The 27,906-nt window shown below is 37.9% G+C and overlaps 1 protein-coding gene across 2 annotated transcripts in view; it reads left to right on the forward strand.

Moving 5' to 3' along the window:
• Positions 1 to 27,906, forward strand: part of MEI4 (meiotic double-stranded break formation protein 4) — a gene marked incomplete at its 3' end in the record, with an annotated part of 202,322 nt that overhangs the window by 121,085 nt on the left and 53,331 nt on the right. For both annotated transcript variants that reach the window (XM_082668558.1, XM_082668557.1), the window contains exon 3: positions 6,458 to 6,589. In XM_082668558.1, the coding sequence (XP_082524684.1) occupies positions 6,458 to 6,589 (132 nt within the window). The remainder of the gene's footprint in view (positions 1 to 6,457; positions 6,590 to 27,906) is intronic.

Raw genomic sequence — 27,906 nt, forward strand, 5'->3', positions numbered from 1 at the left:
CCACCAGATGTCCTCCCATCCACGCCGCCGGCCCGCTGTGCAGCAGCCAGAAACAGCAGGAAACCTTCTTTCTCCTGCAGTTAATCCTTTCTCAGTATCCTCTGCTGAGAAACCTGCTTTGTTGCTCATGTAAAGGAGAGATATTTAAAAGAATGCTGTCTGTTGTCGCTGATCATATATTGAAGGGTGAATTTGGAGCTGAGAGGCGATAAATTGACCATTGGCTCATGCCCTTATTTCTTATGCTATAATTGTCACATATATTAATCCACATCCAAGACAATATTGTATATATTTTTACTTGTATTTTGAAGAAATTAAGGGGAAAATAAACTTTTACATTTACCCAAATAGTTACCATTTTTGATGCCCTTTGTTTCTTCATGAAGATTCAAATTTTCCACTAGTATCATTTCTACTAAGCATAAAAATAATTTATCTTAGCATTTCTTATACTGTGGCTCTGTTGGTTACCTATTTTCTTACTTTTACTTTTTATCTGAAAAGATCTATTTTACCTTTATTCTTGAAGGATTTTTTGCTGGATATAGAATACTAGGTTGACATTTCTTTTTTTCCCAGCAATTTAAAGATAATAATCTAGTCTTTTCAAACCACCCTAGTTTCTGATGGGAAGTCCACAGTTATTTGTATTGTGTGCCCTGTAAGGTGTCATTTTTCTCTGATGGCTCTCAACTTTGTCTCTTTATCCACAGTTTTAAGGGTTTGGCTCTGATATGCCTAGGCTTTATTTTCTCTTTTTATATTTATTGCTTGGGTTCAATGAGATTCTTTAATGTATGTCTTTGGCCAAATTCAGGGAGTTTTCAGCCATTATTTGTTCAAACAGTTTCTGCCTTTGCTGACCCATTTCTCCTTCTGGATCCCAATTACACTTGATAGACCTGTGTATATTGTCCCATGCGCCCCTGAGATTCTGTTCATTCCTCAGGCTGCATAAATTCTACTGACCTGTATTCAAGTACATAGACTCTTTCCTCAGTCATCTTCATTCTGCTCCCGAGCTCATCTGCCTTGAGTTTTTATTTCACATGTTCTTGAATCTCTGCTTGGTTCTTTTTACTCTTTTCTCTTTCTCTACTGAACTTGTATCTTTGGGATCAGTGCTCACATTAAGCACAGTTCTGAAATTTGTCTTAAAATCTCTTCTTGTAAACCACACCACAGAATCAGGGTTGCTGCTGCTTCTGCCATGATCGAGGCAGCACAGAGATAGAAGTTTCCAAAGCTGCCAGTCCCAGATCGATAGCACTTCTGTCATCGTCAGGAATCTCCTGAATCAGGAACACTTCTGCCATCTGTTCCAGAATCCTGCTGCATCTTCTCGGAACCATATCATCATTCAAAAGGGATGCCCTGGGGCTTCCCTGCTGGCGCAGTGGTTGAGAATCTGCCTGCTAATGCAGGGGACACGGGTTCGAGCCCTGGTTTGGGAGGATCCCACATGCATGCCGCGGAGCAACTAGGCCCGTGAGCCACAACTACTGAGCCTGCGTGTCTGGAGCCTGTGCTCCGCAACAAGAGAGGCCGCGATAGTGAGAGGCCCGCGCACCACGATGAAGAGCGGCCCCCGCTTGCCACAACTAGAGAAAGCCCTCGCACAGAAACGAAGACCCAACACAGCAAAAAATAAATTAATTAATTAATAAACTCCAACCCCTAACATCTTCTTTAACAAAAAAAAAGGGATGCCCTGCAACCTGCCTTTCACCTCAAGTAATTCTGACTATGTCTTACATAAGATCGACTTACTACAAACATTTACATTATATCCAGAACCCTCCCTAAAAGAGAGTTTTAGCCTCTTTAGCACTGGAAGCATGCTTGAAGAATATTTGAGTGGTGATCCCAGTCTACCTGCTGTGGACTGCTCCTCTAATTATTCAGTGTTCATATACTCCCTTTTTCCCATATTCAAACTTCCACCAAATCTCAGTAGCAACAGCAACGTGCTGTGAAAACATAATGCACCAGTGCTCTATAGAAACAAAAATCTATAGACCTCTTATCAAAAGGAAGGATTCAATCTCGATCTTTTCGTGTGACATAGTGTGATGTGATGATCATCCCTATGCTAGTTCAGTCACAATTCTAGTTTGATACTTTGTAATTCATGGACTAAATTATAAAATACACACACACATACCCACAAAGAAGGAATAAAGTAACCCATCATGGCCTTCGGTTCTGTAACTGGTTATAATTCCATAATTTGTATTGATTTTCTTCCTCCACTGCCAATTACATTCTCCCTTTGCCCTCAGCCAGAACCTCACTTAGTTGGCTTACCCAGAGTTTCATCCCTGAAGGATCTGACCTTTTGGTCATCTTGCCTCATGAGGTTGCTGTAGTATCCTATTTATTTCTGCCACTTGGACGTGTCAGAAATAGAGGGCAATCCCTGGCTTCCAGATGTAATCTTCCCTGCTGACATGGCATTGTAAATGCCTGTTTTCCTCCACCATAGAGGTCAATTGCACCAGCCAACACAGGAACTTCTTTTTGCCATTGGTACAGTGGCATAAAGAAATCCGTGTAGCCAGGTGGAAATCTCAGCTTCCAGTTCACGAAGCCATTGTTCGGTCCTTTGGTCGGAACCATTTTCACTTGGTTATGTAGACCTCTAAGACAAAATCCAATGCCACAAGGATGGGAATAACACTTTGCCAATAAATCATTAGATGTAATATTGAGAGTTCCCAGTCTGACTTTCATACCTTGGCTCCTGAACCTGTATATTCTGGATGTGGGAGAAAGAGCGCCGGATATCGGTCACTGGTTTAGAACATAAGTTTCCTATCACTCAGCCTTATAAGAAGTGGTATTCTAGTTGGAACTAACTGTTCAAGGAAAATTTACTTCTGTTTTCAGTTCCCGCTTGATCCCAATTTTGTATCTCGTACAACTACTTGATGATGGAGTACGGCTGTGTATACCTAACCTTAGGCGACACCCAGTTCAGATGAGCAGCTCTGGGCGCATAGTCACTTGGTGTCCCACTATCAGGCACTCATTCAGTCATTACTGGGGCCAAATAGCATAAGCAAGGAGTTTTTCTTTTTTCTATAAAGGGTAATATTTACTTGTCAAGAAAGTTATGACATTCTTCCCAAACCCAAGTCCCCTCCCCCCCTTGTGATTGTCTCATTAGGGTCAGCTACAGGTATACTGATTAGCTCCAGGAATATTGGCTCTTACTGGTCATAAGGTCCATGCGGCAGAGCCTGTTGTTCCCCAACGTAGACCAGCTAGAGATCTTAATATGCTCCTCTGGGCCCTTCTCAAAGTTCACAGCCTTGTGGTTGCTCAATATATGCATCTGAGTAGAAAACCAAAGAAATATATGTTGCCTCAAATATCCAGAGACCCATCAAGCATTGTATCTGTTTATTAGTGATAGTAAGTACATCTGAAGCAACATGTTTTTCACTCTAGGGGTGTATTCCAACATGCCTAAGACCCAGAAACTGCCCAAGTGTGTCAGGCACCTGAATTCTGGGGTTCCCTCTCTGGAATGCATGTGATTTACCAGGGCCCTCAAAACCCCTGCCATATCAGCATGATGTCATCAGTACAGTGCACTGGCACGATATCCTGTGGAACGTTTCAATGTTCAGAATCCTATGAACTATTAAATAATGGCCTGGAGCCAGCAAGTTAACATAGCCTTAATAGGACAGGAAAAGTGCCCTGCCGTCTCCTAGGTGAATGCAAACCCCCAGATCAAGACCTGTCTAATATGCATCAGAGGCAGGGAGCTGCATCTGGAACAGTAATTAGCACTGTGTAATTACAAACACCACCCGATGAATTTTGCGATAATTCACTGTTATTCTCCAAGATCCTTCAGTGTCCTGAACAGGTCAGATAGGCAAATTTATTGGGCATGTGGTAGGAATTTCCACCCCTGAATATTTCAAGACTTCAGCGTGGCACTGAGCTCTGTGAATCTTCCAGGTGGATATATAGATCCAAGCACATTTGGGAAGACTGAGTTTACAGCAATGACTCCCTAAACCAGTGGGTCACCAAGATAGCATCCCGCTGCTTCTACTAGGATTAAGAACCTGGAAACGCAGGAAGCCTCTGAACCAGCTGCAGGATAAGCCAGAACTGTGCCGCCTCTGCTACAGTCCGCGCCAGCAAAACGCATGCCCTGAGCCCGCTTCTCTTCTTCCGTAATGCACTGCTAAATCCGGTTCTCAAATGAATGCTCTGATTGGCAGAACTCAAACCTCATCCAAAATCCTAACTGCAGAGGAATCTGGGGAAATTTATTTCTAGCTCCTCTGTCCCTGAAATGCAGAAAGATGTGCTAGAGTAGAAAATGATGGCGTGGGTGTTGGCAGGTCCTTCCGTGGTTTCCGCTGCAGTTGCCGCATGCATAATGTGAGCCCAGGCCTCCATGTCAGCCTCTCTCAAAGTTCCACTGCATTTACAAAAGGGCAAGTGACAATTAAAATGTAAGGAAGAAGAGAGGCCATTTTATAATAATATTCACAGAATTTTAAATCACCTTAATGGCTCTATACTTAGTCTGCTCTCGTTTGAACCTCAGTCAAACGGGGGAGACAGTCACAGTTCACAGCTGTATTGTGGAAAATCTCTTTGTGGTGAAATTTCCTTCTCAGCAATGTCCTCTAAAAGGACCGTATTAACTCTAGACAAATGGATTTTATTTCTAGTATTTAACTTCCTAAGGGTCAGTGAATTACACGTATAACCTTCAATGCTTTTACATTATTATCCTACATTATAACATTTAACACTTATTGGGCACTTGCTAGGGGCTTGACACTATGTGAATCAGTTTTGCTGTCTAACTTAATATGCATGACTCTATGTAGTGGGTGCTGTCTCAGACACTGTTTTGCAGATGTGTAAGCTGAGACATAAAAGGTTAAGTAAGTTGTTAGTACAAGTTAGTAAGCATGGAGTTGGGATTTGACTCAGGTGGTGTTGGACTCCAGAGTCTAGCCTACCCTGTCACATTTTCATTTCATCCCCATTCTGTAAAGTCCCTTTCAGTTTATGGTGAAATTTTTCTTCTCTTTAAGTTATCTCCTAAAGATTAAATATTGAGGAAAAAAGATAAACAATTAAAGCATCAGTGAAATACTCAACCGAAGTTTTTTAGGACTTAGGTAAAAGTACTGTTTTTTCAGGTACAAATTAAAATGTTGTAAAACATGTGACATCTAATAAGTCATACTGGAGAGTTACAAAAGATGGGAGTCTTCGCTAATTACATTGTTAGGAAATAACAATGATAAATAACTATGATTTTCTATGATAATAAATTGATGTGGTTTTAGTTTTAAATTTGATAACTTGATTTCAAAAATTATTATTAACAGCTAGTTATACGTGTCCAGATTTATAATAGAAATTTCTTTTGAAGTCTATAATCCATTCACTTTCTTAGTGTCACTGATTAACTTTTAAAGTTAAAGTATATTATTAAAATGTCAGTTTGAGAAATATCTATGTTAAGTATACATCGTAAAGGACACAGATGGCATTTCCTAGTTTCATATGGCATTAGTTATTTCAGCATTGTCATTTAAACATTTTACATATAAAAGCAGTGTCTCCTCAATCTGATTTTAAGCCCATAGAGAACAATGGCAAGGCAGATGCTGTTTCTGTGTTTTGAGATACTCCATGAAGCCTCCTTTGTCCCAGATATATTAAAGGAAAGATTTAATGAAATTCCAGTTATGAGTTATATGCAACTTAATGTGAATTATAATCAAATGGCCTTTCTCCTACTAACTATAGGGGATATAGTTTATTGTCTCCCACAATCCTTTGAAATTTATTTAATGACGAGATCTTTTGCTGCCTCTAGATAAAAATTCAAGAGTCCCACATTTCTTTCTCCTCACTCTAAAACATTGTGACTTTAGACTATTTTTTTTTTTTTTTTTTTTTTGCGATACGCGGGCCTCTCACTGTTGTGGCCTCTCCCGTTGCGGAGCACAGGCTCCGGACGCGCAGGCTCAGCGGCCATGGCTCACGGGCCCAGCCGCTCCGCGGCATGTGGGATCCTCCCGGACCGGGACACAAACCCGTGTCCCCTGCATCGGCAGGCGGACTCTCAACCACTGCGCCACCAGGGAAGCCCTGTTTTATCATCTTGATTCATTCTGTATGTACTCTATCTAAATGATATGATCTTTTGGTTCTTCAGCTAAAACTTCCATTTTAGCACCTTGTCACACATTTCAAAATATTAACTGCTATAAAGTTTCATTACTTCTATTATGATAATCTGTCTGTTTCACAGTTTTGCTTGAGACTGACCCAGAATTATGTTGACACTTTTTGTACTCCCTGCAGCATGGAGCTCAATAGTAAATTTTAGAAAGTGCCCATTAAATATATTTTGAGCTAACTTGATAGAAAATAGAAATCTATTCATTTTGATCTTTAGTTTCAGGTGCAGCATTATGTCTCTCAGAGTCTGGTAACCCTGGGAAGTTGCAGCTTGTTGAGAAGATCTATAATATCTCTGCTTCTGTCAGAAGTAAACAGCTTCGCTGATGATCTGGGCACCATCAATCAGGTACATATAACTTGATACTGTAACTTTCATTTATAGTTAATGCAGCTGTAGACTTTTCTTTCCCTTTCTCCTCCCCTCTCTTTTTGCCAGGCTGATATTTTAGTCGTTACCTTATTTCTAACATACATGAATAGTGTTGCTGCCTGCTGAAATTACAGAAAGATACTTTCAGAAAATAGTTTTCAAAATAATGCCATTTTATCATCCTTACTGGTATATATGTACCAAAGGTGTCACTAGTGATGGCAAAGGAATGGCCTTAAACCTCTCCAAGAAGGCAGTGTGTTTCTAAAGCAAAGCAGTGAGAGGAAAGTGAACAGGAGAGGATGATAAATGGAGAACAGCCTCTGACCAGTGGTTCTTATTCCTAATTGCTCATGACACTCATGTGGCTAATTTTAAATACTCTGTTGCCAGGCTATATGCCAATCCAACTAAATGGAGGTCTCTGGGGTTAAGACGCAGGTATTGGTATTGTTACAGTTCTCCAGATGATTCCAGTGTGCAGCCAAGGTTGAAAACAATGCTCTTTTATCTGTGCAAACTCTTATGTCACTGCTGACAAATGTGTCTAAGAAACAGAAGTCATTCCCATGTTCTAATGTTGACAGTGGCATATTATGTGTTCACTTTCTCAGCTCACTTAATATTATTCTTTCTGTGGTTAGAATTAAACACAAATAAAGGAAATCAGAGACAGAAATGTTTTGGTAAAGAGAAAAAATAATAACCAAGTTCTTACGTCTAAGTTCTCTATATTTAATAACATATTCCAAAATATTATATAATCTACTTGAATTCAATCAATGTCATGGTAAATCATCTAGTCAGTAGTTTTTCAAGTGACTGTTAAATGGTGAACCCTTGTAAGAGCTCTGTAGATGTATTTTTAAAAAGTAGTTGTTACTGATCTCAAGGAGCTAAAAATCCATTTGAGAAAGAAATAAGGCACATTTACTAGTGGAAAAAAACAGTGAAGTGTTAAAATGCATGGTGCCGTTTGTAGGAGCTCCAAGATCAAGGAAGTGATCAAGGTAGGTTGCAAGTCCCTGAAAAGATTTCATGAAAAAGGAACAGCTTGAAAAATGGATTTGAATTGAAAAGGAGAGAATACATAATGTTGAGGCGCTGGGTGTCAGTTTTAAAAAGTGTGCTCAGAATTCTGAGGAAACAAGGTAAGGTCATGGCATTAAAAATAGGAAGCAATATGGGAAATTAGTTTGATGGAATCAGATTTGTGTGGAAAATAACAAAACACAGAAAAGAAAATTTTATTTACATATTCTCACTTAATTTTTACCAAAATACATGAAGTAGTTATATTATTTACCTAGTTTATAGATAAAGAAGTCAAGCCTTAGAGCAGTCAAGCACCTTGACCAAGCTTGCAGAAAGAACATATGCTAAGAGCCATAATTCAGACCCAGGCATTCTGATTGTTAAGCCACTTTAGAATAAGAGTAACAATATAACACAACAACAAGAACTAGTTTTTGGCGGGTAATATGTGTTATGCTTTACCCGAATTGTCCCATTCAATCCTTTTAGTAACCCTTCAAGATATTAGTATCCTTGTTTAAAGACAAGGAAACTGTTCAGCATTCTTAACAATGGATAACAGAATTCACTCCAGCCAATTTAAGCAGAAAAGGATACATGAATAGCTATGGAATAGTTGAAGAAGAGACTAGGCCGTACTTTCATGAATGACCTCCGCAACTACCCAGCTGAATAGGAATAGGCTCCAAAGGAATTGCTGCCTTTGCTGTCATGACCGGGAAGCTGCCTGCTGATTCAAGGAGCTACTGCTACAGACACAGGGTCCATAAAACAGTCCTGCTACAAGGTACAACAGCCAGATATATGCCCTGTGTTGTCCTGTCTCACTGTGTGATTCAGTTTCAACTAATTCAGTTTTTGTCAGTGCGTTTATTTCTAAGCCAACAACATATTCAGAACCCTAGCATCAAGGAAGTACAGAAAATGTAGTTTTATGCTTTTTCACCTTCTTTACTCTAAAAGGATGATAGAATGACTAATGATGTAGTCAGTCCAAGGTGTCTATCACATGTAAGGCTCAGAAATTCAGTAACATGGTGGTAAGAGATGGCGTCAGAATAGGAGGGAATACAAGGCAAAGGGCGTGAATGCAGGGAAGCCATTTATTCGGGACTCTCAATGTAATAAGTCTTCCACAAGCAGGAGTACAAATAACCACTTGTGTATAAGAAGTGTTATCCAAAGGACTCAAGAAAAGATTTAATGTGAAGGAGAGAGAAGAATCAGCGCAAAAATTAATATTATAAAACTAAGAGATAGGAAAAATATCACTAAGAAGAATTAGGTAAATGTGAAGCAATGCTTCTTTGTGAGCAGAAAAAATTGAGTTTGTATATATTGAATATGAGGAAACATTGAAGTAATCTAAATATAGGCAGATGGAAATATGAAATTAAAACTTGAGGGAAAGGAGGGGACATACATAAAAATTAGGGGAATATCACTATATGGCAATCATGAAATTATAGTCAGAAAGAGAACAGGGACTCAGGGAAAAGTACTGTGGAATGGGAGAGGCAGATGTACAAACAAGGAAAGAAGACAAGCTTTATTTTAATATTAGATGTTAGCTGACTATTATAAATGTCAGGCTTAAATGATTTAATTTTTCATCAGATATAAACAGTAATATATATTATATGTAATATGGATTATGCAAAAAAATCTATAAATATAAATATTAAAGTCATACTACATATTTTTTGACTTTCCAGTTTTCTTTATGTCTCTTAGACATAGTCTTATTGTTGGACATACAGGTCATTGCTGTATACATTTTGACCTCTGATATAAAACTTAACATTAACTATTTTCTGAAACTGATTCATGGAGATACATTTCAGAAGTTGACTTGATTGCATTAACTGAATTCAACTCTTATTGGTGATTTGCATCTCAAACTTGCATATTAAGATGATTTTTTGGAAAAAGCATAATAAAATGTCTAATTATTTTCAAAAACTAAAATTTCTTGGAACTTATTAAAAAGTATTTAAAAAGTCATAAAGTTCATTGTTAACAGAGTAGCCTTCCCAATGTAAACAGCTAAAACTCTGGAAAAATATATGACTTAGTGAGTTTCAGACAGTAGGCAGTACAAAATTGCAATTCCTGAAATAAGGCAAGCGAACTATGTGAGCCCCGTGATTGCCTTGACTTTGGGCCTGGAGGCCCTTTCTGGACTGTGGCACAGTGAAGCGAGCCAAGTCCCAGCAGTCTCACTGAACTGATAGGGCAGAGACTGGAGTTCCAGAGAACTGATGCAGAGAATTTCTGGGTCGGAGTCATGGAGAGAAGAAAACCCTGAAAAGAAGAACTCAGGAAATTTGAACAGAGGTTTTCTGGATCATTTGTTGAATACTAAGCTGCACATGTGTAGGAGGACACTTCACAAGGCCAAGCAAAGAAAAACTACTCAGGAAAGAAATATTACAAAGCAATTGTGAGCTGCATAATGGCCAGACCTCACACAGTGCTTGGGACCATCCAAATTCTATCCAGATATAATGGCAAGACCTTACTCAATAAGGCATTCAGTAGAGACCTTAAAATGTTACAACTTAGCAGTACAGTACTTTACAGTCCTAGGAAAAGGCTATGCTGGAGGGATTCTAACAGAGCTTGGAAACACACCTTGAAGATTTCTTGCTGGTTCACAGCTAGATTAGCTGCGTGCTGGAACAACATAATACAGAAGCTCAACAATATGATATCGTTAATGTCTACGTCCATTCAGACATCATGCATGTGAAAAAGAAAGAATGTGTACCTCATAGCCATGAGAAAAAGCATTAGTTAATAGAAATAGAACCAGAAATGACAGAAATAATGGAATCAGCATATAAGGACAAAGACAGTTATTTATATATATATATATATACACATACATACACACACACCACACACACACACACACACACACACACATGTGTGTTAAAAGAAAAATGAAAAAAAAAACCCACAGAATGGGAGAAGCTGTTTGCAAATGATGTGACTGATAAGGGGTTAATGTCCAACGTATATAAATAGCTCATAAAAGTCAACATCAAAAAAACCAAACAACTGGAATAAAAATATGGGCAGAAGAACTGAATAGACATTTTTCCAAAGACGAAATGCAGATGGTCAACAGGCACATGAAAAGATGCTCAACATAGCTAATCATCAGGGAAATTCAAATCAAAACCACAATTAGATATTGTCTCACACCTGTCAGACAGGCTATCATCAAAAAGACAAGTAACTAATGTTGGTGAGGATGTGGAGGAAAGAGAACCCTCGTGCACGGTTGGTGGGAATGTAAATTGGTGCAGCCACTATAGAAAACAGTATGGAGGTTTCTTAAAAAACTAAAAATAAAACTACCATATAACCCCCCTGGGTATATATCTGAAAAACAATAATTAGAAAAGATACATGTACCCCAATGCTCATAACAGTATTATTTATAATTGCTGAGTTATGGAAGCAACCTAAGTGTTCAGCAAGAGATGAATGGATAAAGATGTGATCTCATACACACACACACACACACACACACACACTAGAATACCATTCAGCAATAAAAAAAGAATAAAATTTTACCGTTTGCAGCAACATGAATGGACTTGGAGAGGATTATGTTAAGTGAAATAAGACAGAGAAAGACAGATATGATATCACTTAATTTAAAAAATACAACAGGGAGGGACCTTCAAGATGGTGGAGGAGTAAGACGTGGAGATCACCTTCCTCCCCACAAATACATCAGAAATACATCTACATGAGGAACAACTCCTACAGAACACCTACTGAATGCTGGCAGAAGACCTCAGACTTCCCAAAAGGGAAGAAAATCCCGACGTACCTGGATAGGGAAAAAGAAAAAACAGAGACAAAAGAATAGGGACGGGACCTGCACCTCTGGGAGGGAGCTGTGAAGGAGGAAAGGTTTCCACACACTAGGAAGCCCCTTCACTGGCAGAGACGGGGTGGGCAGGGGGAAAGTTTGGAGCCACGGAGGGCAGCGCAGCAACAGGGGTGCAGAGGGCAAAGCAGAGAGATTTCCGCACAGAGGATCCATGCTGACCAGCACTCACCAGCCTGAGAGGCTTGTCTGCTCACCCACCGGGGCAGGCGGGGGCTGGGAGCTGAGGCTCGGGCCTCAGAGATGAGACCCCCGGGAGAGGACTAGGGTTGGCGGCGTGAACACTGCCTAGCCAGGAGGGAGTCCAGGAAAAAGTCTGGAACTGCCTAAGAGGCAAGAGACCATTGTTTCAGAGTGCACGAGGAGAAGGGATTCCTTCCCTGTCTGCCCACAGAAGGCAGAGCACCGCCTAAATGAGCTCCAGAGACGGTCGCGAGCTGCGGCCATCAGCTCGAAACCCAGAGACAGGCATGAAATGCTAACGCTGCTACTGCCGCCACCAAGAAGCCTGTGTGCGAGCACAGGTCACTATCCACACCTCCCCTCCCGGGGAGCCTGTGCAGCCCGCCACTGCCAGGGTCCCGTGATCCAGGGACAACTTCTCCGGGAGAACACACAGTGTGCCTCAGGCTGTTGAAATTCACTCTGGCCTCTGCCGCCACAGGCTTGCCCTGCATTCCGTACCCCTCCCTGCCCCTGGCCTGAGTGAGTCAGAGCCCCCTAATCAGCTGCTGCTTTAACCCCATCCTGTCTGGGTGGGAACAGAAGCCTGAGGGCAACCTACATGCAGAGGCAGGGCCAAAACGGAAGCTGAACCCCAGGAGCTGTGCAAACAAAGAAGAGAAAGGGAAATCTCTCCCAGCAGCCTCAGGAGCAGCGGATTAAATCCCCAGTCAACTTTGAAGTACTCTGCTTATGTGGAATACCTGAATAGACAACAGATCAACCTAAAATGGAGGCAGTAGACTTTGGGAGCAACTGTAGACTTGAGGTTTGCTGTCAGCAACTGATGTGTTTCTGATTTTTATGTTTATCTTAGTATAGTTTTTAGCACTTGTTATCATTGGTGGATTTGTTTATTGGTTTGGTTGCTCTCTTCTTTTTTTTAAAATTCTTTTTTATTTTTTTCTTTTAATAATTTTAAAATTTTATTTTATCTTTTTAATTTTTTTAAATTATTCTTATTTTTTCTTTCATTTTTTTCTCCCTATTCTTCTGAGCTGTGTGGCTGACAGGGTCTTGTTGCTCCACCCTGGTGTCAGGCCTGAGCCTCTGACGTGAGAAAACCAAGTTCTGGACATTGGACCACCAGAGACCTCACAGCCCCACATAATATAAATTGGTGAGAGCTCTCCCAGAGACCTCTGTCTCAATGCTAAGACCCAGCTCCACCCAACAGCCAGCAAGTTCCAGTGCTGGACACCCCATGCCAAACAATGAGCAAGACAGGAACACAACCCCATCCATTAGCAGAGAGGCTGCCTAAAATCATAATAAGTTCACAGACACCACAAAACACACCACCAGACCCAGCTCTGCCCACCAGAAAGACAAGGTCTAGCCCCACCCACTGGAACAGAGACACCAGTCTCCTCCACCTGGAAGCCTACACAAGCCACTGAACCAACCTTACCCACTGGAGGCAGACACCAAAAACAACGGGAACTATGAACCGGCAGCCTGCGAAAAGGAGACCCTAAACACAGTAAGTTAAGCAAAATGAAAAGACAGAGAAATATGCAGTACATGAAGGAGCAAGGTAAAAACTCACCAGACCAAACAAATGAAGAGGAAATAGGCAGTCTACCTGAAAAAGAATTCAGAGTACTGATAGTAAAGATGATGCAAAATCTTGGAACTAGAATGGAGAAAATACAAGAAATGTTTAACAAGGACCTAGAAGAACTAAAGAGTAAACAAACAATGATGAACAACACAATAAATGAAGTTAAAAATTCTCTAGAAGGAATCAATAGCAGAATAACTGAGGCAGAAGAATGGATAAGTGACCTGGAAGATAAAATAGTGGATATAACTACCACAGAGCAGAATAAAGAAAAAAGAATGAAAAGAATTGAGGACAATCTCAAAGACCTCTGGGACAACATGAAACATACCAACATTCAAATTGTAGGGGTCCCAGAAGAAGAAGAGAAAAAGAAAGGGTCTGGGAAAATACATGAAGAGATTATAGTTCAAAACTTCCCTAAAATGGGGAAGGAAATAGTCAATCAACTCCAGGAAGTGCAGAAAGTCCCATGCAGGGTATATCCAAGGAGAAACATGCCAAGACACATATTAATCAAACTATCAAAAATTAAATACAAGGAAAATTACTAAAAGCAGCAAGGGAAAAGCAATAAATAACATACAAGGGAATCTCCATAAGGTTAAGAGCTTCTCTTTCAGCAAAAACTCTGCAAGCCAGAAGGGAGTGGCAGGACATATTTAAAATGATGAAAGGGAAAAACCTACAACCAAGATTATTCTGCCCAACAAGAATCTCATTTAGATTTGACAGAGAAATTAAAATCTTTACAGACAAGCAAAAGCTAAGAGAATTCATCACCACCAAACCAGCTTAACAACAAATGCTAAAGGAACTTCTCTAGGCAGAAAACACAAAAGAGGGAAAACGCCTATGAAGAAAAACCCAAAACAATTAAGAAAATGGTAATAAGAACATATATGTAGATAATTACCTTAAATGTAAATAGAATAAATGCTCCAACCAAAAGACACTGACTGAATGGATACAAAATCAAGACCCATATATATAGTGTCTACGGGAGACCCACTTCAGACCTAGGGACACATACAGATTGAAATTGAGAGTATGGAAAAAGATATTCCATGCAAATGGAAATCAAAAGAAACCTGGAGTAGCAATTCTCATATCAGACAAAATAGACTTTTAAATAAAGACTATTACAAGAGATGAAGAAGGACACTACATAATGATCAAGGGATCAATCCAAGAAGAAGATATAACAATTGTAAATATTTATGCACCCATTGTAGGAGCACTTCAATACATAAGGCAAATGCTAACAGCCATAAAAGGGGAAATTGACAGTAACACAGTAATAGTAGGGGACTTTAACAACCCACTTTCACCAATGGACAGATCATTCCAAAATGAAAGTACATAAGGAAACACAAGCTTTAAATGACACATTAAACAAGATGGAGTTAATTGATATTTATAGGACATTCTATCCAAAAACAACAGAATACACTTTCTTCTCAAGTGCTCATGGAACATTCTCCTGGATAGATCACATCTTGGGTCACAAATCAAGCTTTGGTAAATTTAATAAATTTGAATTCGTATCAAATATCTTTTCCAACCACAACGCTATGAGACTAGATATCAATTAGAGGAAAAAATACAGACACATGGAGGCTAAATAATACACTACTAAATAACCAAGAGATCACTGAAGAAATCAAAGAGGAAATCAAAAAATACCTAGAAACAAATGACAATGAAAGCATGGCGACCCAAAACCTATGGGATGCAGCAAAAGCAGTTCTAAGAGGGAAGTTCATAGCAGTACAGTCATACCTCAAGAAACAAGAAAAATCTCAAATAAACAACAGAACCTTACACCTAAAGCAGCTAGAGAAGGAAGAACAACAAAACCCCAAAGTTAGCAGAAGGAAAGAAATCATAAAGATCAGAGCAAAAACAAATGAAAAAGAAATGAGGAAAACAATAGCAAAGATCAGTAAAACTAAAAGCTGGTTCTCTGAGAAGATAAACAAAATTGATAAACCATTAGCCAGACTCATCAAGAAAAAAAAGGGAGAAGACTCAAATCCACAGAATTAGAAATGAAAAAGGAGAAGTAACAATTGACACTGCAGAAATACAAAGAATCATGAGGGATTACTACAAGCAACTCTATGCCAATAAAATGGACAACCTGGAAAAAATGGACAAATTCTTAGAAAAGTACAACCTTATGGACTGAACCAGGAAGAAATAGAAAATAGAAACAGACCAATCACAAGCACTGAAATTGAGACTGTGATTAAAAATCTTCCAGCAAACGAAAGCCCAGGACCAGATGGCTTCACAGGCAAATTGTATCAAACATTTAGCGAAGAGCTAATACCTATCCTTCTCAAACTCTTCCAAGATATAGCAGAGGGAGGAACTCATTTTACTAGTTCCTCTAGCAAAACACTAGTAGAACAGGATCCAACAGTTAAAAGGATCATACACCATGATCAAGTGGAGTTTATCCCACAAATGCAAGGATTCTTCAATATAAGCAAATCAATCAATATGATACACCATATTAACAAACTGAAGGATAAAAGCCATATGATAATCTCAATAGATGCAGAAAAGGCTTTCAACAAAATTCAACATCCATTTATGATAAAAACTCTCCAGAAAGTGGGTATAGAGGGAACTTACCTCAACATAATAACGGCCATATAAGACAAACCCATAGCCAACATCATTTTCAATGGTGAAAAACTGAAAGCATTTCCTCTAAAATCAGGAACAAGACAAGTATGCCCACTTTCATCACTGTTATTCCACATCATTTTGGAAGTGTTCAGCCACAGAAATCAGAGAAGAAAAATAAAAGGAATCCAAATTAGGAAAGAAGAAATAAAACTGTCACTTTTTGCAGTGACATGATACTATACGTAGAGAATCCTAAAGATGCTACCAGAAAACTGCTATAGTAATCAATGAGTTTGGTAAAGTAGCAGGATACAAAATTAATGCACAGAAATCTCTGGCATTCCGATACACTAACGACAAAAAATCTGAAAGAGAAATTAAGGAAACACTCCCATTTACCATTGCAACAAAAAGAATAAAATACCTAGGAATAAAGCTACCTAAGGAGACAAAAGACTTTTATGCAGAAACCTATAAGATAGTGATGAAAGAAATTAAAGACAATACAAACAGATGGTGAGATATACCATGTTCCTGGATTGGAAGAATCCACATTGTGAAAATGATTATAGTACCCAAAGTAATCTACAGATACAGATTCAGTGCAATCCGTATCAAACTACCAGTGGCATTTTTCCCAAAACTAGAACAAAACATTTCACAATTTGTATGGAAACACAAAAGACCCCGAATAGCCAAAGCAATCTTGAGAAAGAAAAATGGAGCTAGAGGAATCAGGCTCCCTGACTTCAAATTATACTACAAAGCTACAGTAATCAAGACAGTATGGTACTGGCACAAAAACAGAAATATATATCAATGGAACAATATAGAAAGCCCAGAGATAAACCCACACACATGTGGTCACCTTATCTTTCATAAAGGAGGCAAGAATATACAGTGAAGAAAAGACAGCCTCTTCAATAAGTGTTGCTGGGAAAATGGACAGGTACATGTAAAAGACTGAAATTAGAACACTCCCTAACACCATACTCAAAAATAAGCTCAGAATGGGTTAAAGACCTAAATGTAAGGCCAGACACTATAAAACTCTTAGAGGAAAACATAGGCAGAACACTCTATGACATAAATCACAGCAAGATCCTTTTTGACCCACCTCCTAGAGAAATGGAAATAAAAACATAAGTAAACAAATGGGACCCAATGAAACTTAAAAGCTTTTGCACAGCAAAGGAAAACATAAGACGAAAAGACAACCCTCAAAATGGGAGAAAATGTTTGCAAATGAAGCAACTGACAAAGGATTCATCTCCAAGATTTACAAGCAGCTCATGCAGCTCCATATCAATAAAACAACCCAATCCAAAAATGGGCAGAAGGTCTAAATAGACATTTCTCCAAAGAAGATACACAGATTGCCCACAAACACATGAAAGGATGCTCAACATCACTAATCATTAGAGAAATGCATATTAAAACTACAATGAGGTATCACCTCACACCGGTCAGAATAGCCATCATCAAAAAATCTACATACAGTAAATGCTGGAGAGGGTGTGGAGAAAAGGGAACCCTCTTGCACTTTTGGTTGGAATTTAAATTGATACAGCCACTATGGAGAACAGTATGGAATTTCCTTAAAAAACTAAACATAGAACTACCATATGATCTAGCAATCCCACTAATGGGTGTATACCCTGAGAAAACCATAATCTAAAACGAATCATGTACCACAATGTTCATTGCAGCACTGTTTACAATAGCCAGGACATGGAAGCAACCTAAGTGTCCATCGAGCGATGAATGGATAAAAATGATGTGGCACACATATACAATGGAATATTACTCAGCCATAAAAAGAAATGAAATTGAGTTATTTGTAGTGAGGTGGATGGACCTAGAGACTGTCATACTGAGTGAAGTAAGTCAGAAAGAGAAAAACAAATGCCGTATGCTAACACATATATGTGGAATCTAAAAAAAAGAAAAAAAAAGTGGTTCCTAAGAATCTTGAGGCAGGACAGGAATAAAGACACAGAGGTAGGGAATGGACTTGAGGACACAGGGAAGGGCAAGGGTAAGCTGGGACGAAGTGTGAGAGTAGCATTGACATATATACGCTACCATATGTAAAATAGATAGCTAGTGGGAAGCAGCTGCATCACACAGGGAGAGCAGCTTGGTGTTTTGTGACCACCTAGAGGGGTGGGATAGGGAGGGTGGGAGGGAGACTCAAGAGAGAAGGGATATGAGGATATGTGTATATATATAGCTGATTTACTTTGTTATACAGAAATAACCCAACATTGTAAAGCAATTATACTCCAATAAAGATGTTAAAAAAAAAAGAACTGAAAAAAAAAAGAACTAGTGAATAAAACAAAAAAGAAGCAGACTTACAGATACAGAGAACAAACTAGTGGTTACCAATCGGGAGAAGGAAGGGGTAGGGGCAGTATAGGGGTAGGAAGAAAGAAAGGGTTATTATGGGATTACATAAAATCATGTGTATGAAACTTTTGAAAATTGTTAAGCATTATAGAATTTAAGGAACCTTTCATTCAATTAAAAAAGGAAAATATGAATAATAAGGAGAAAATAGGAAATTTCAACATAAATATAAAAGCACTGTATACCAATAAATCTGTTTAAAATATAATAGCTAAATATAAATATGAAAAAAATTTTGACAGTAATCTCAACAATTTAGATTAAACACACAGTCCTTGAAATTTGAAAATTACGAAAACTGACTCAAGAAGAAATAGAAAACCTAAATTACCCTATGCTGATTAAATAAAGTGTATTTGAATTTATAAACCTCCCTACAAAGGCCAGTCCAGGACCAAATGATCATGCATTTAAGAAAGAAATAATAGCACTCTTACACAAACTCTGTTTAGAGAATGGAAGAATAGAGAACATTTCTAACTCATTTCATGAGGCCATAAGTACTTCAGTATCAAAACCAGACTCACATTACAAGGAAAAACAAAAACAAACTGAGAATACCTCAGATGAACACAGAAGTAAAATCCTTACTGCATATTAATAGATAGAATCCTGCAGCATACAAAAAAATACTACATGATCATCAGGTGGTATTTATCCCAGGAATGTAATGTTGTTTTCTCATTCATAAACAATCAATATAATTCATAATATTAACAGATAACCCATATTACCCGGGTATATGCAGAAAGATCAGTTGCCAAAATTCACCACTTGTTCATGATTTTCTAGAAAAAATACAAAAGTATGAATAGAAGGAAATTTCCTCAAGAAATTTTGTTTTTTATGAAAAACCTACAGATATACCAACGGTGAAAGACTAAATATTTTCCCCCCAAGATGAGAAACAAGGGAGGGATGTCCTCTCTCATCTCTTCTAGTTATCATTGTACTGGACCTCCTTGCCATTGCAATAAGGCTGCGGTACTTTGAGAAAGGAAGAAGTAAAACTATATGTAGAATCAACATGACCAGGAACAGAGAAAATCCTAGAGTTTATCAAAAAGCTACCAAGTAGATAAGCCTGCAATAGAGCACACACATATAGCCAGTTGGTTGTAGACATATCTTAAGGTAATTCGATCAGGAAAGAATGGATCAACAATTCAATAAAAAAATGAGCAAAAGATTTAAACACATGAAAAAATATATACTAATGGACAGTAAATACATGAATAATGTGCAGCTTGATTAGTCAGAAGAGAAATACAATGGACAGTTACAAGAATGGCTAAAATTGAAAAGGCTAACAATACCAAATTCTGCTGGGGTTGTAGGAAGTCATAAATTGCTAGTGAGCACATAAAACAGACTGGAAGTTCCTCAGAAAGTCAATCATACACTTACCACATGGCCTAGCAATTCAGCAGCTACGTTGACAAGAACAGTTGTCTGTGAATGTTCATAGTATCTTTAATCTTGAGTATTAATCTGAAAATGACTCATTTCCACTGGCAGGAGGATCAATAAGTAAATTATCTTAAACATACTTAATAGAATATTATTCAACCGTAAAATGTATTGAGTCAATGATGCACACAACAGCGTGAATCAACCTAAAACATACTAGACTAAGAAAAATAAACCAGACCCCAAAGAACATATATGGTTTGACTAAATTTCTAATAGGTTCTGAAACAGGCAAAATTAATGTATGGCAGAAGATGCCACAGTAGTGCTTGATTCAAAGGTGGGCCTGGGATTGACTAAAAAGGGACAGGAAGGACTGGCGTGTGCTTACAAGGGCGCCTGCAAGTGTCACAGCTCATCAAAATAGGTACTGAAGTTCTGGGCATTCCACTGTGTGTAAACTATACCTCAATTAAAATACATTCTTTGAAATTTCAGAGTTTTTTCTGAATCCAAAATAACTATAATAACATAATTTTCTCAGTGCTTTTATAAAGTGAGTGCTTTAGCTCACTTTAACGACTTTATTTCTTTGTTGATATCATAACGAATGCAAAGATGTCACCAAGGACTTCATGAGAAACAATTCTACGTTTTAGTGATAGAAAGTTTTCTAAGTGGTCATTAAGTCAAAAACTATAAATATATATAATTCAGTGTATATGAATCTGATTCAATTTCCAATGTATTTGTATATCAGAAGCAGGAGAGATCCTGTTTTATATAATTAGTGGAAATTCAATAATAATTACTATTGTAGATATTTACTGAGCCCTACTGTATATCAAACACTATTCTAAACATTTCATACTCCTCCAGGGCTTTTACATATATTTTTTGTTTAAAATAGCCAGTACAATGGAATATTACTTGGCCATAAAAAGAAATCTTGCCATTTAGGACAACGTGGATGGATCTAGAGGGTGTTATGCTAAGTGAAATAAGTCAAATACCATATGATCTCACTTATATAGAGAATCTAAAAAACTAACAAACAATACAATACAAAAGTAGACTTACAGATACAGAGAACAAATGGGTGGTTGCCAGGGCAGCTGGGAAATAGGTGAACAAGATTAAGAGGTACAAACTTCCAGTTAAAAAATAAATAAGCCACTGACTGCCCACCTTAGTTCTTTGTATTTCACTGACACAGTTTTTATTTTAACTTGTCTTCATCTGATATGTATATTGCCTCACCTATTTTTATAGAGGTAAAATTATAGTAGATAATATATTTGTGTCAATTTTAATATATCCTTCATCTGTAATCTGTGAACCAGATTTATGATAAAGTGGGCTTGTATCCCCTTATTTTGTTATCCTTTTCTATAGCTTTGCTTACTTGAATGCAGTTTTCTTAGGTCTTGAAAAAAATGTTTACATGATGCTGAGCATAAAACTGTCCTAATATCTTGACAAATTATGTTTTTTGTATTCTCCTGTTGGAGTCTTCTCTTTATCAATTGATTAAAATTAAGAATTTGTGTCTGTCATTCATTTTTGGAGTGACAGAATCTTCCCACCACAGTTACTGTATATTCACCACCTTGTGACATAATCACCTTGATTTTCTATTTGTTTTTAAAATAACTTTGAAAAGGTGGCTCCCATAGGAGTCCATAGACTGCTGACATATTGATTTTCTAAGGGCCTGCATTTGTTCAAAACAGAGAACAAAATCAAGACATTGATTTTAATTTTTTTATCCTTATGCCATTGGGACTTCGTGTTGGAAAATTTTGTAACTCCTTCTTTGAATAGCTTTCTTCCTCTTTTCAGATAGAATTGAAGCAGCTGCCATCTAGGAAAAGCCAGCCGGTACACAAATAGTTACAGAGAATGCACGGGGTGGATATCTCTATAAAAAAACAATACACATGTTTTTAGTAAGTTTTCTGTTTTATTTATTAGAATTTTATTAATAAGTTTATAGGTTTGTCTAGATCTAGATGGTACCTGATTTTCACAGAATCATCCTTTCGATCAGGCATTACAAAAATATTATACTACTGAAAGCTGGCTTATCAGTATATTTTATTTTTAAATTTTAACAAAAGTGGAGCGTTTTGTTAATGCAGAAAGGCAACATGGAAAAAGAGGCATAACTGTTTAGTTTATACTTTATATGAACGTTGAAGAATCCTAACTCCAATCCTGGCTCCAATTTGGGCCTCATTAACAAATCAGTTGCCTTGAGGCGAGAATAAGTAGGAAGGTGGCAAAGAGAGTATTTTTTGAAGAAACTGAAATCAATAGAAAGACCATTTCTATGTTGTTTCAAGTAAAATCAGATAGGCAGAGATAGAGAGTCCAGAAACAAGGCAGAAAGTAGACAGTACAGAGGTTCAGTGAGGGTCAGGCTTATCCAGGCAAAATCGCCGCCCATACGTGTGAGCACGCTCATGATTGGATTATCACATTGAATCCTGTGAATCAGAGAGACCTTATTCAATCCCAGTGTAACTAATTATTTCAAAGAGATAGAAAATCACAGGGCAAAGGTGGATCAGAACGAGATGTGGGACATTCTCTGTGTTTCCCAGGGTCCTTGTTGAGAGATGTGTCTCTGTATCCTCGAACAGTAGATGAGGTCCCCAAGCGAGATTTTGCGGGGTGTCTCACACAGAGGGAGCTTTAAGTTGTTAAGCATCTCCATTTTATAACCCGCAGAATTTTACAGCTTGTATGACCATCTTCAAGGAGCTCTGTCTCATAGATTCTGGGTCCATTTAAATAAGTAATTCTTTGCTAGGAATGTCCAACTAAGGATGTTCCATAGATAAAATTTCCTCCTACTAGCAAATGCCAGGAGGTCCACCTGAGGAGGAGATAGGCCTAGTCGTCAGCTTCTTGTCTTTCTCCCAGGGGGGCATATCCCCAGTAAGTACCAGCAGCTTTGTCTTCTTCCTCCTAACTGGCTGTCAAGTTCCCAAGGCCTCGGTGTGCTAGAATTGTTTATGGAACCAAGACAGCTGAGAAAGAAAATGTTTTTATAAAGGTATATTTCAGTTGTTCACATGGTAAACAGGGTTATGGTATTTCCCTCAAAAAATCTGTAAAATTTATCATTATAATTATATTATATATTATACAGTGAACTGCATACGAATAAGAAGAGATAAACAATCCAATAGAAAAGTGAGGTAACAATATAAAGGCACTTTAATAGAAGGGAAAACGCAGAAGGAAAATTAACCTGAATGACGATCAACCTCAGCGGTTCCAGGAAATGCAAGTCTAGAAAACAATGACATGTTTCATACCAATTCTATCGATATTAACTTTAAAAAAAAAGATAACTTAGCAACAGTATCAGGTGTTAGTGATTGTGTGGGGAAATGGAGTTTATCACCGGGCAAAGTTAAAAATATATGTGCTCTAAAATACTTTGTATACTGTACAAAGGACAGCTGTACAGGGATGTGCATGTTAACATTTCTGAAGTGGCTCAAACTTGGCAATAACACTGTCCCTTTTCGAAAGGTGGCTGGATGTGCTATGGCAAAGATGAATATCCTGTGGCAGTTGAAGAGAATAAATTAGGTCTTCATGTGTCAACAGTGATAAACTTTGAAAGCATAAATGTTGACTTATAAGGAAGAAGGAAGTATCCGAGGAGGAGAGATACTCAAATAAACCAGTTTTGAAAATTATATACACAAAACAACTTTAACACACACACACACACACACACACACACGGAACAGTTCTCCAGTATACTCATACTTCTAAAGTTTCTTTTAAAACTACGGAATCTGAAGTAAATAGAAGAAAAATATCAATGAGTGTTGAAAATATATAGTTTGTGTACTCAAGAGCTATGCTTTTTATATTGTGAAATATTTTTATGTTGGAAAAATATTTCACAATTAAAAATACAGAATAGATTCTAAAAGAAAAAGTCTGTGAGCATCAGAACTATATTCATTTAAAATGAAACTTCAGTTTTTAATGGCTTTTTTACAGAAATATTTTCTCCTTATGTACAGTTCATACCTCTCAGCATGTTTCGGGGTGTAGTAGCCAAGCTATTAGAAATGGCAATGCTGTTGGAATATTGATAAGGTTGGGGTGAAATCTGAATTTAGAGTATTATATGCCTACTCATATTAAATACTTTATAAGCCTAATGTTTACAAAGTAAATGAAATTTCTACATGAAAACAGATTTTTTTTAAATTGGAAGTAAAGCATATTAGCAAAAGAAAGCTGAAAAACTCACCTGCTTACATCAGGAAGCACTTTTACTTTTCAAATGTCTGTTTAACTTGTTAAATAAAATAAAAGCTAAGCAACTCATTTACAAAAATAGAACATGCGAATTAAAGATTCTGAATCTGGAATGAGATTATGCATACTTTCTCCAAAGTAAACTCACTTTTTATATCAGGGCAAAATGTGGCAACAAAATAATCATTTTTAGTAAGATAAAGAGAAAAGTAATCGTAGCTCAGAGCAAGAAACAGCTGACCTATTTCAGTTGAGAGAGAAACCATATTGTTTTCTCAAATGATGCATATCTTGATCATCTCTAAGATCTGGAAGCCTGGTGCAGTCAGCAGTCAGTCCATCAGTGAGAATAGAGTTTGCATCAAACTGTGCTCAAGTGGACAATATAAGGGATTAGGGGTCCTCAGTATGGCTTTTCCCTTTTTATTTTGAATTATTTAACAAGGACTTAGAAATTCCCAATAATGAGCTCTATTTTAGATTAGCGCAATTTTTCCTTTACCAGTGTTTTTGATGCAAATAATAATTTATTAGGTAAGGATCAAATAAGGCTTAAAATTTGTCAAAATATACTATTGGCCTAAACGTTTCCACATCATTGAATGCCTTCTTGTAGCTACTTCTTATTAAGAAAAAACTTCTATCTATCAGCTCAGCTGGCAACAAAGATGAATGTTATCTGGGGCATTTGCCACATGGAGGCTAGATCTTTTTAAGAGATGGCTCCAAGGGTAAGTGAAATTATTTTGGCTCAGAGCATGAGCTTTGGAATCAGATGCCTGGTTAAAATGCCACGTGTCTTCTGAAGTAGTCTGTCTTGTCAACACATCAAACTTGAAGGCTCTAGAATGAGTTACAAACTTACAGGCAATGCAGAGGAACATGTTAAATTAACCATGAGGAAACCTTTGGTAAAATCCAGCCTGTATAGGAAAAACAACTTATTTTCCCAACAAATAGATTGTATTATAGAGAGAAGAAGTGGAAGGGGGAGAAAGAGAGGAATAAGGAGGCTATATTTTAAGACAGGGGGTTTCCCTGGTGGTGCAGTGGTTGAGAGTCCGCCTGCCGATGCAGGGGACACGGTCCGGGAAGATCCCACATGCTGCGGAGCAGCTGGGCCCGTGAGCCATGGCCGCTGAGCCTGCGCGTCTGGAGCCTGTGCTCTGCAACAGGAGAGGCCACAGCAGTGAGAGGCCAGCGTACTGCAAAAAAAAAAAAAAAAAGAAGAAGACAGTGTCTGCCCAAAAGCTTGGGCCGAAACATCTCTGGCAAGCAGACTGGGAGCAGGGCCTTGATGAGCTGGAAAGTGTGGCAGGAATCCTATAGATGTTTAGTTTTGTGTCTGCTTTCTCTCCAGTGCCTTCTGTAATGGTCATGGTCATGTCAATGTGCACCAGTAGCATGAGTGGTTAAAACTGAGAGACACCTAGTGTCTCTGGCAAAAAGCAGTGAGAAATGAGAGCAGGAGAGGATAGGGGGGAGATGAGAGGAGCAAACATAAATTCTGATTGTCTTTGAGAGAAATTAGGTAGCATGTGTTTTGTTTTTGTTTTTGTTTTTTTCTATTTCCAAGATTGGTTTCACAGGTTTGACTATTATAAGTTTCTGCGGTGGTGGGATGTAAAAATAATTAGCCTTTTAGAAACCTGCCTAAGTTTTGGACACTGTGCTTACCTCAAATAAATGCTTTATGGTAGAATGGCATGCAGGTGGTGAGTATTTAAAATAAAACACCATTACAGCATTTCTATGGAGTATGGCTTCCACTTAGATAATATTACTGAGAAGTTAACACTGGATAAATAAGTGGATGTTTTATTTTTGTCTAAAAGTAAAATTTCTTTAGATCTATTTAAGATGCCTTATTTTGCAAAATCTTCTCTATTACCATAATATCCTCATTAAATGTTTGGTAACTTTAATTATCCATTTTTTCTGTTTAAATTCAAAGCCATAGGCCTGTTGAGAAAAAACAACCAAGGAGAAAGCTATGAAAACATAGGCAGACGTTTTTATTTAAAAAATCCTATTAAAGAACAAGTAGTTCAAAATAACCATTTGAATCCCTGTCTAGTTCATGCTAGAGGGCATAATCAATTTGTAAGAAGGATAAAGGCCAGGGTGATTTATCACTAAAGACCATAAATTACTGCGTACTTGGGAGTATTTTGATGGCCTCTATGTTCTAATTTCAGAAGCCATATCTGAAGAGGCTGTGACAAGGCAACTCAAAGTATGAAAATGAGTTATTCTTAAAAATGACATTTTCAAGTAATTATTAATTTACTTATGATTTGATCATAATGAAGACAGAGGTGTAATAGAATTGGGGAAATGTGGGGACATAGAGCAGAGTGCCAGCTGGGAGCCCTGGGCTCTGGTCTGGCTCCATCATTAACTAGTTTAGTGGCTTTGGAAAATCCACTCCTCTGAGCTTAATTCTAAAATCAGATGCAGTTGCTGTTTGGTCAGAAGTATGTTTTTTTGTGTTCAGGCAGTTGAATCAAAGACTTAGAGTGGCAGCCAATCGAACATGTGGTTTATGGGTATTGTTCAACCAGATTGCATCATGGTCACTCCACTTTTCTGGCCATTTTACCATTTTAGTTTGGAGAACATCTCAAGGGTTGTATAGAGCAGATGCCCACACAAAGCATAGTGACGTTACTGATGCTTGTTAGAATGGATCATGAATCTGTTTCTGTTTGTTTTTCTCTTGACACAATCATTGTTCAGAACTTTTTGAATCATGCTATGAATAATTCTTTTAAGAGTAGAGTTCGTGGTCACAAAGCCATGTCCTAAAATTTAAATGTGGAATTTCTGAGTATTTTCACACGTGCAAACCAAATCTCTCCGTCTACCTTGAAAGGTCACAATCTTTCAAACCCTGAAAACCTAACAGAAACCTTCTAGCAATACATGAACACATTGGGGTTAATTTCCTCTGTCTTGAAGATCTAGGATAGTCATTTCTCCATGATTGATCAAGCTTTCTCAGCTCTCTAAATTTTTGCTTACTAATTCAGAAGTGTGTATTGTAAATTGAAATCTTTATGTTAAAGAATGATGGGACAAATACAAAACACTAAATAATTACACAGAAATCAGTAATTTGGTAAATTTTTTGATGCAAAAATTTAAAATATGCAGTGAATATATCAGAGTATACTTATTGTTATATTTACAACACTTACCATGCCTGAATCCATCCCCCACTCCTTGCCACACGTTGAGGAAGGAAGTTAAAGGCAATGGTTTTATATTTTATTGTATAGATTTATATTATATGGATTTAATATAATCCATAAATATATTTATATCATATGGCTAGTAAAAAATGAAAGGGAAGCCAAGATCTCCACACCCTTTCCTAGACTCCTGGACAAAGCAATACATGCAGGTGGCTTTAGGACCTACGACTACTTAACCTTCAAGGAGTAAGACAGTCCATATAAGTGTTAAAATAGATGCGAACTTTGTCTTCAACCGGGGTGAGGGTTGGTTTACAACTCCGAATTTTCAGAAATTCTTTTTCCTTTTGTCTTATCCACTGGGAACCCAGTGAAGCAGAGAAGATTTCACATTCTCCTTTTGTTTTTTTCCCCTAGTTCACCTACTTACGGTGACTTTTGATGGCTTCAGTCTCGTGTGGTTGCCTCAGTTCCAAAATCTCACCCTGTACAGGCAGCAGCCTTTGTCTTCCATCCTGTGTGGAGGTAGCCAGGTAAAACCTAAACTGTTTGTCAGCAAGGAATTGGTAACTTCCCCAGCAGCGCAGCTTCAGCAGCGTCAGGCAGATCAGCT

This window comes from Grampus griseus, assembly GCF_964374135.1.
Source record: "Grampus griseus genome assembly, chromosome: 13".
Taxonomy (NCBI): domain Eukaryota; kingdom Metazoa; phylum Chordata; class Mammalia; order Artiodactyla; family Delphinidae; genus Grampus; species Grampus griseus.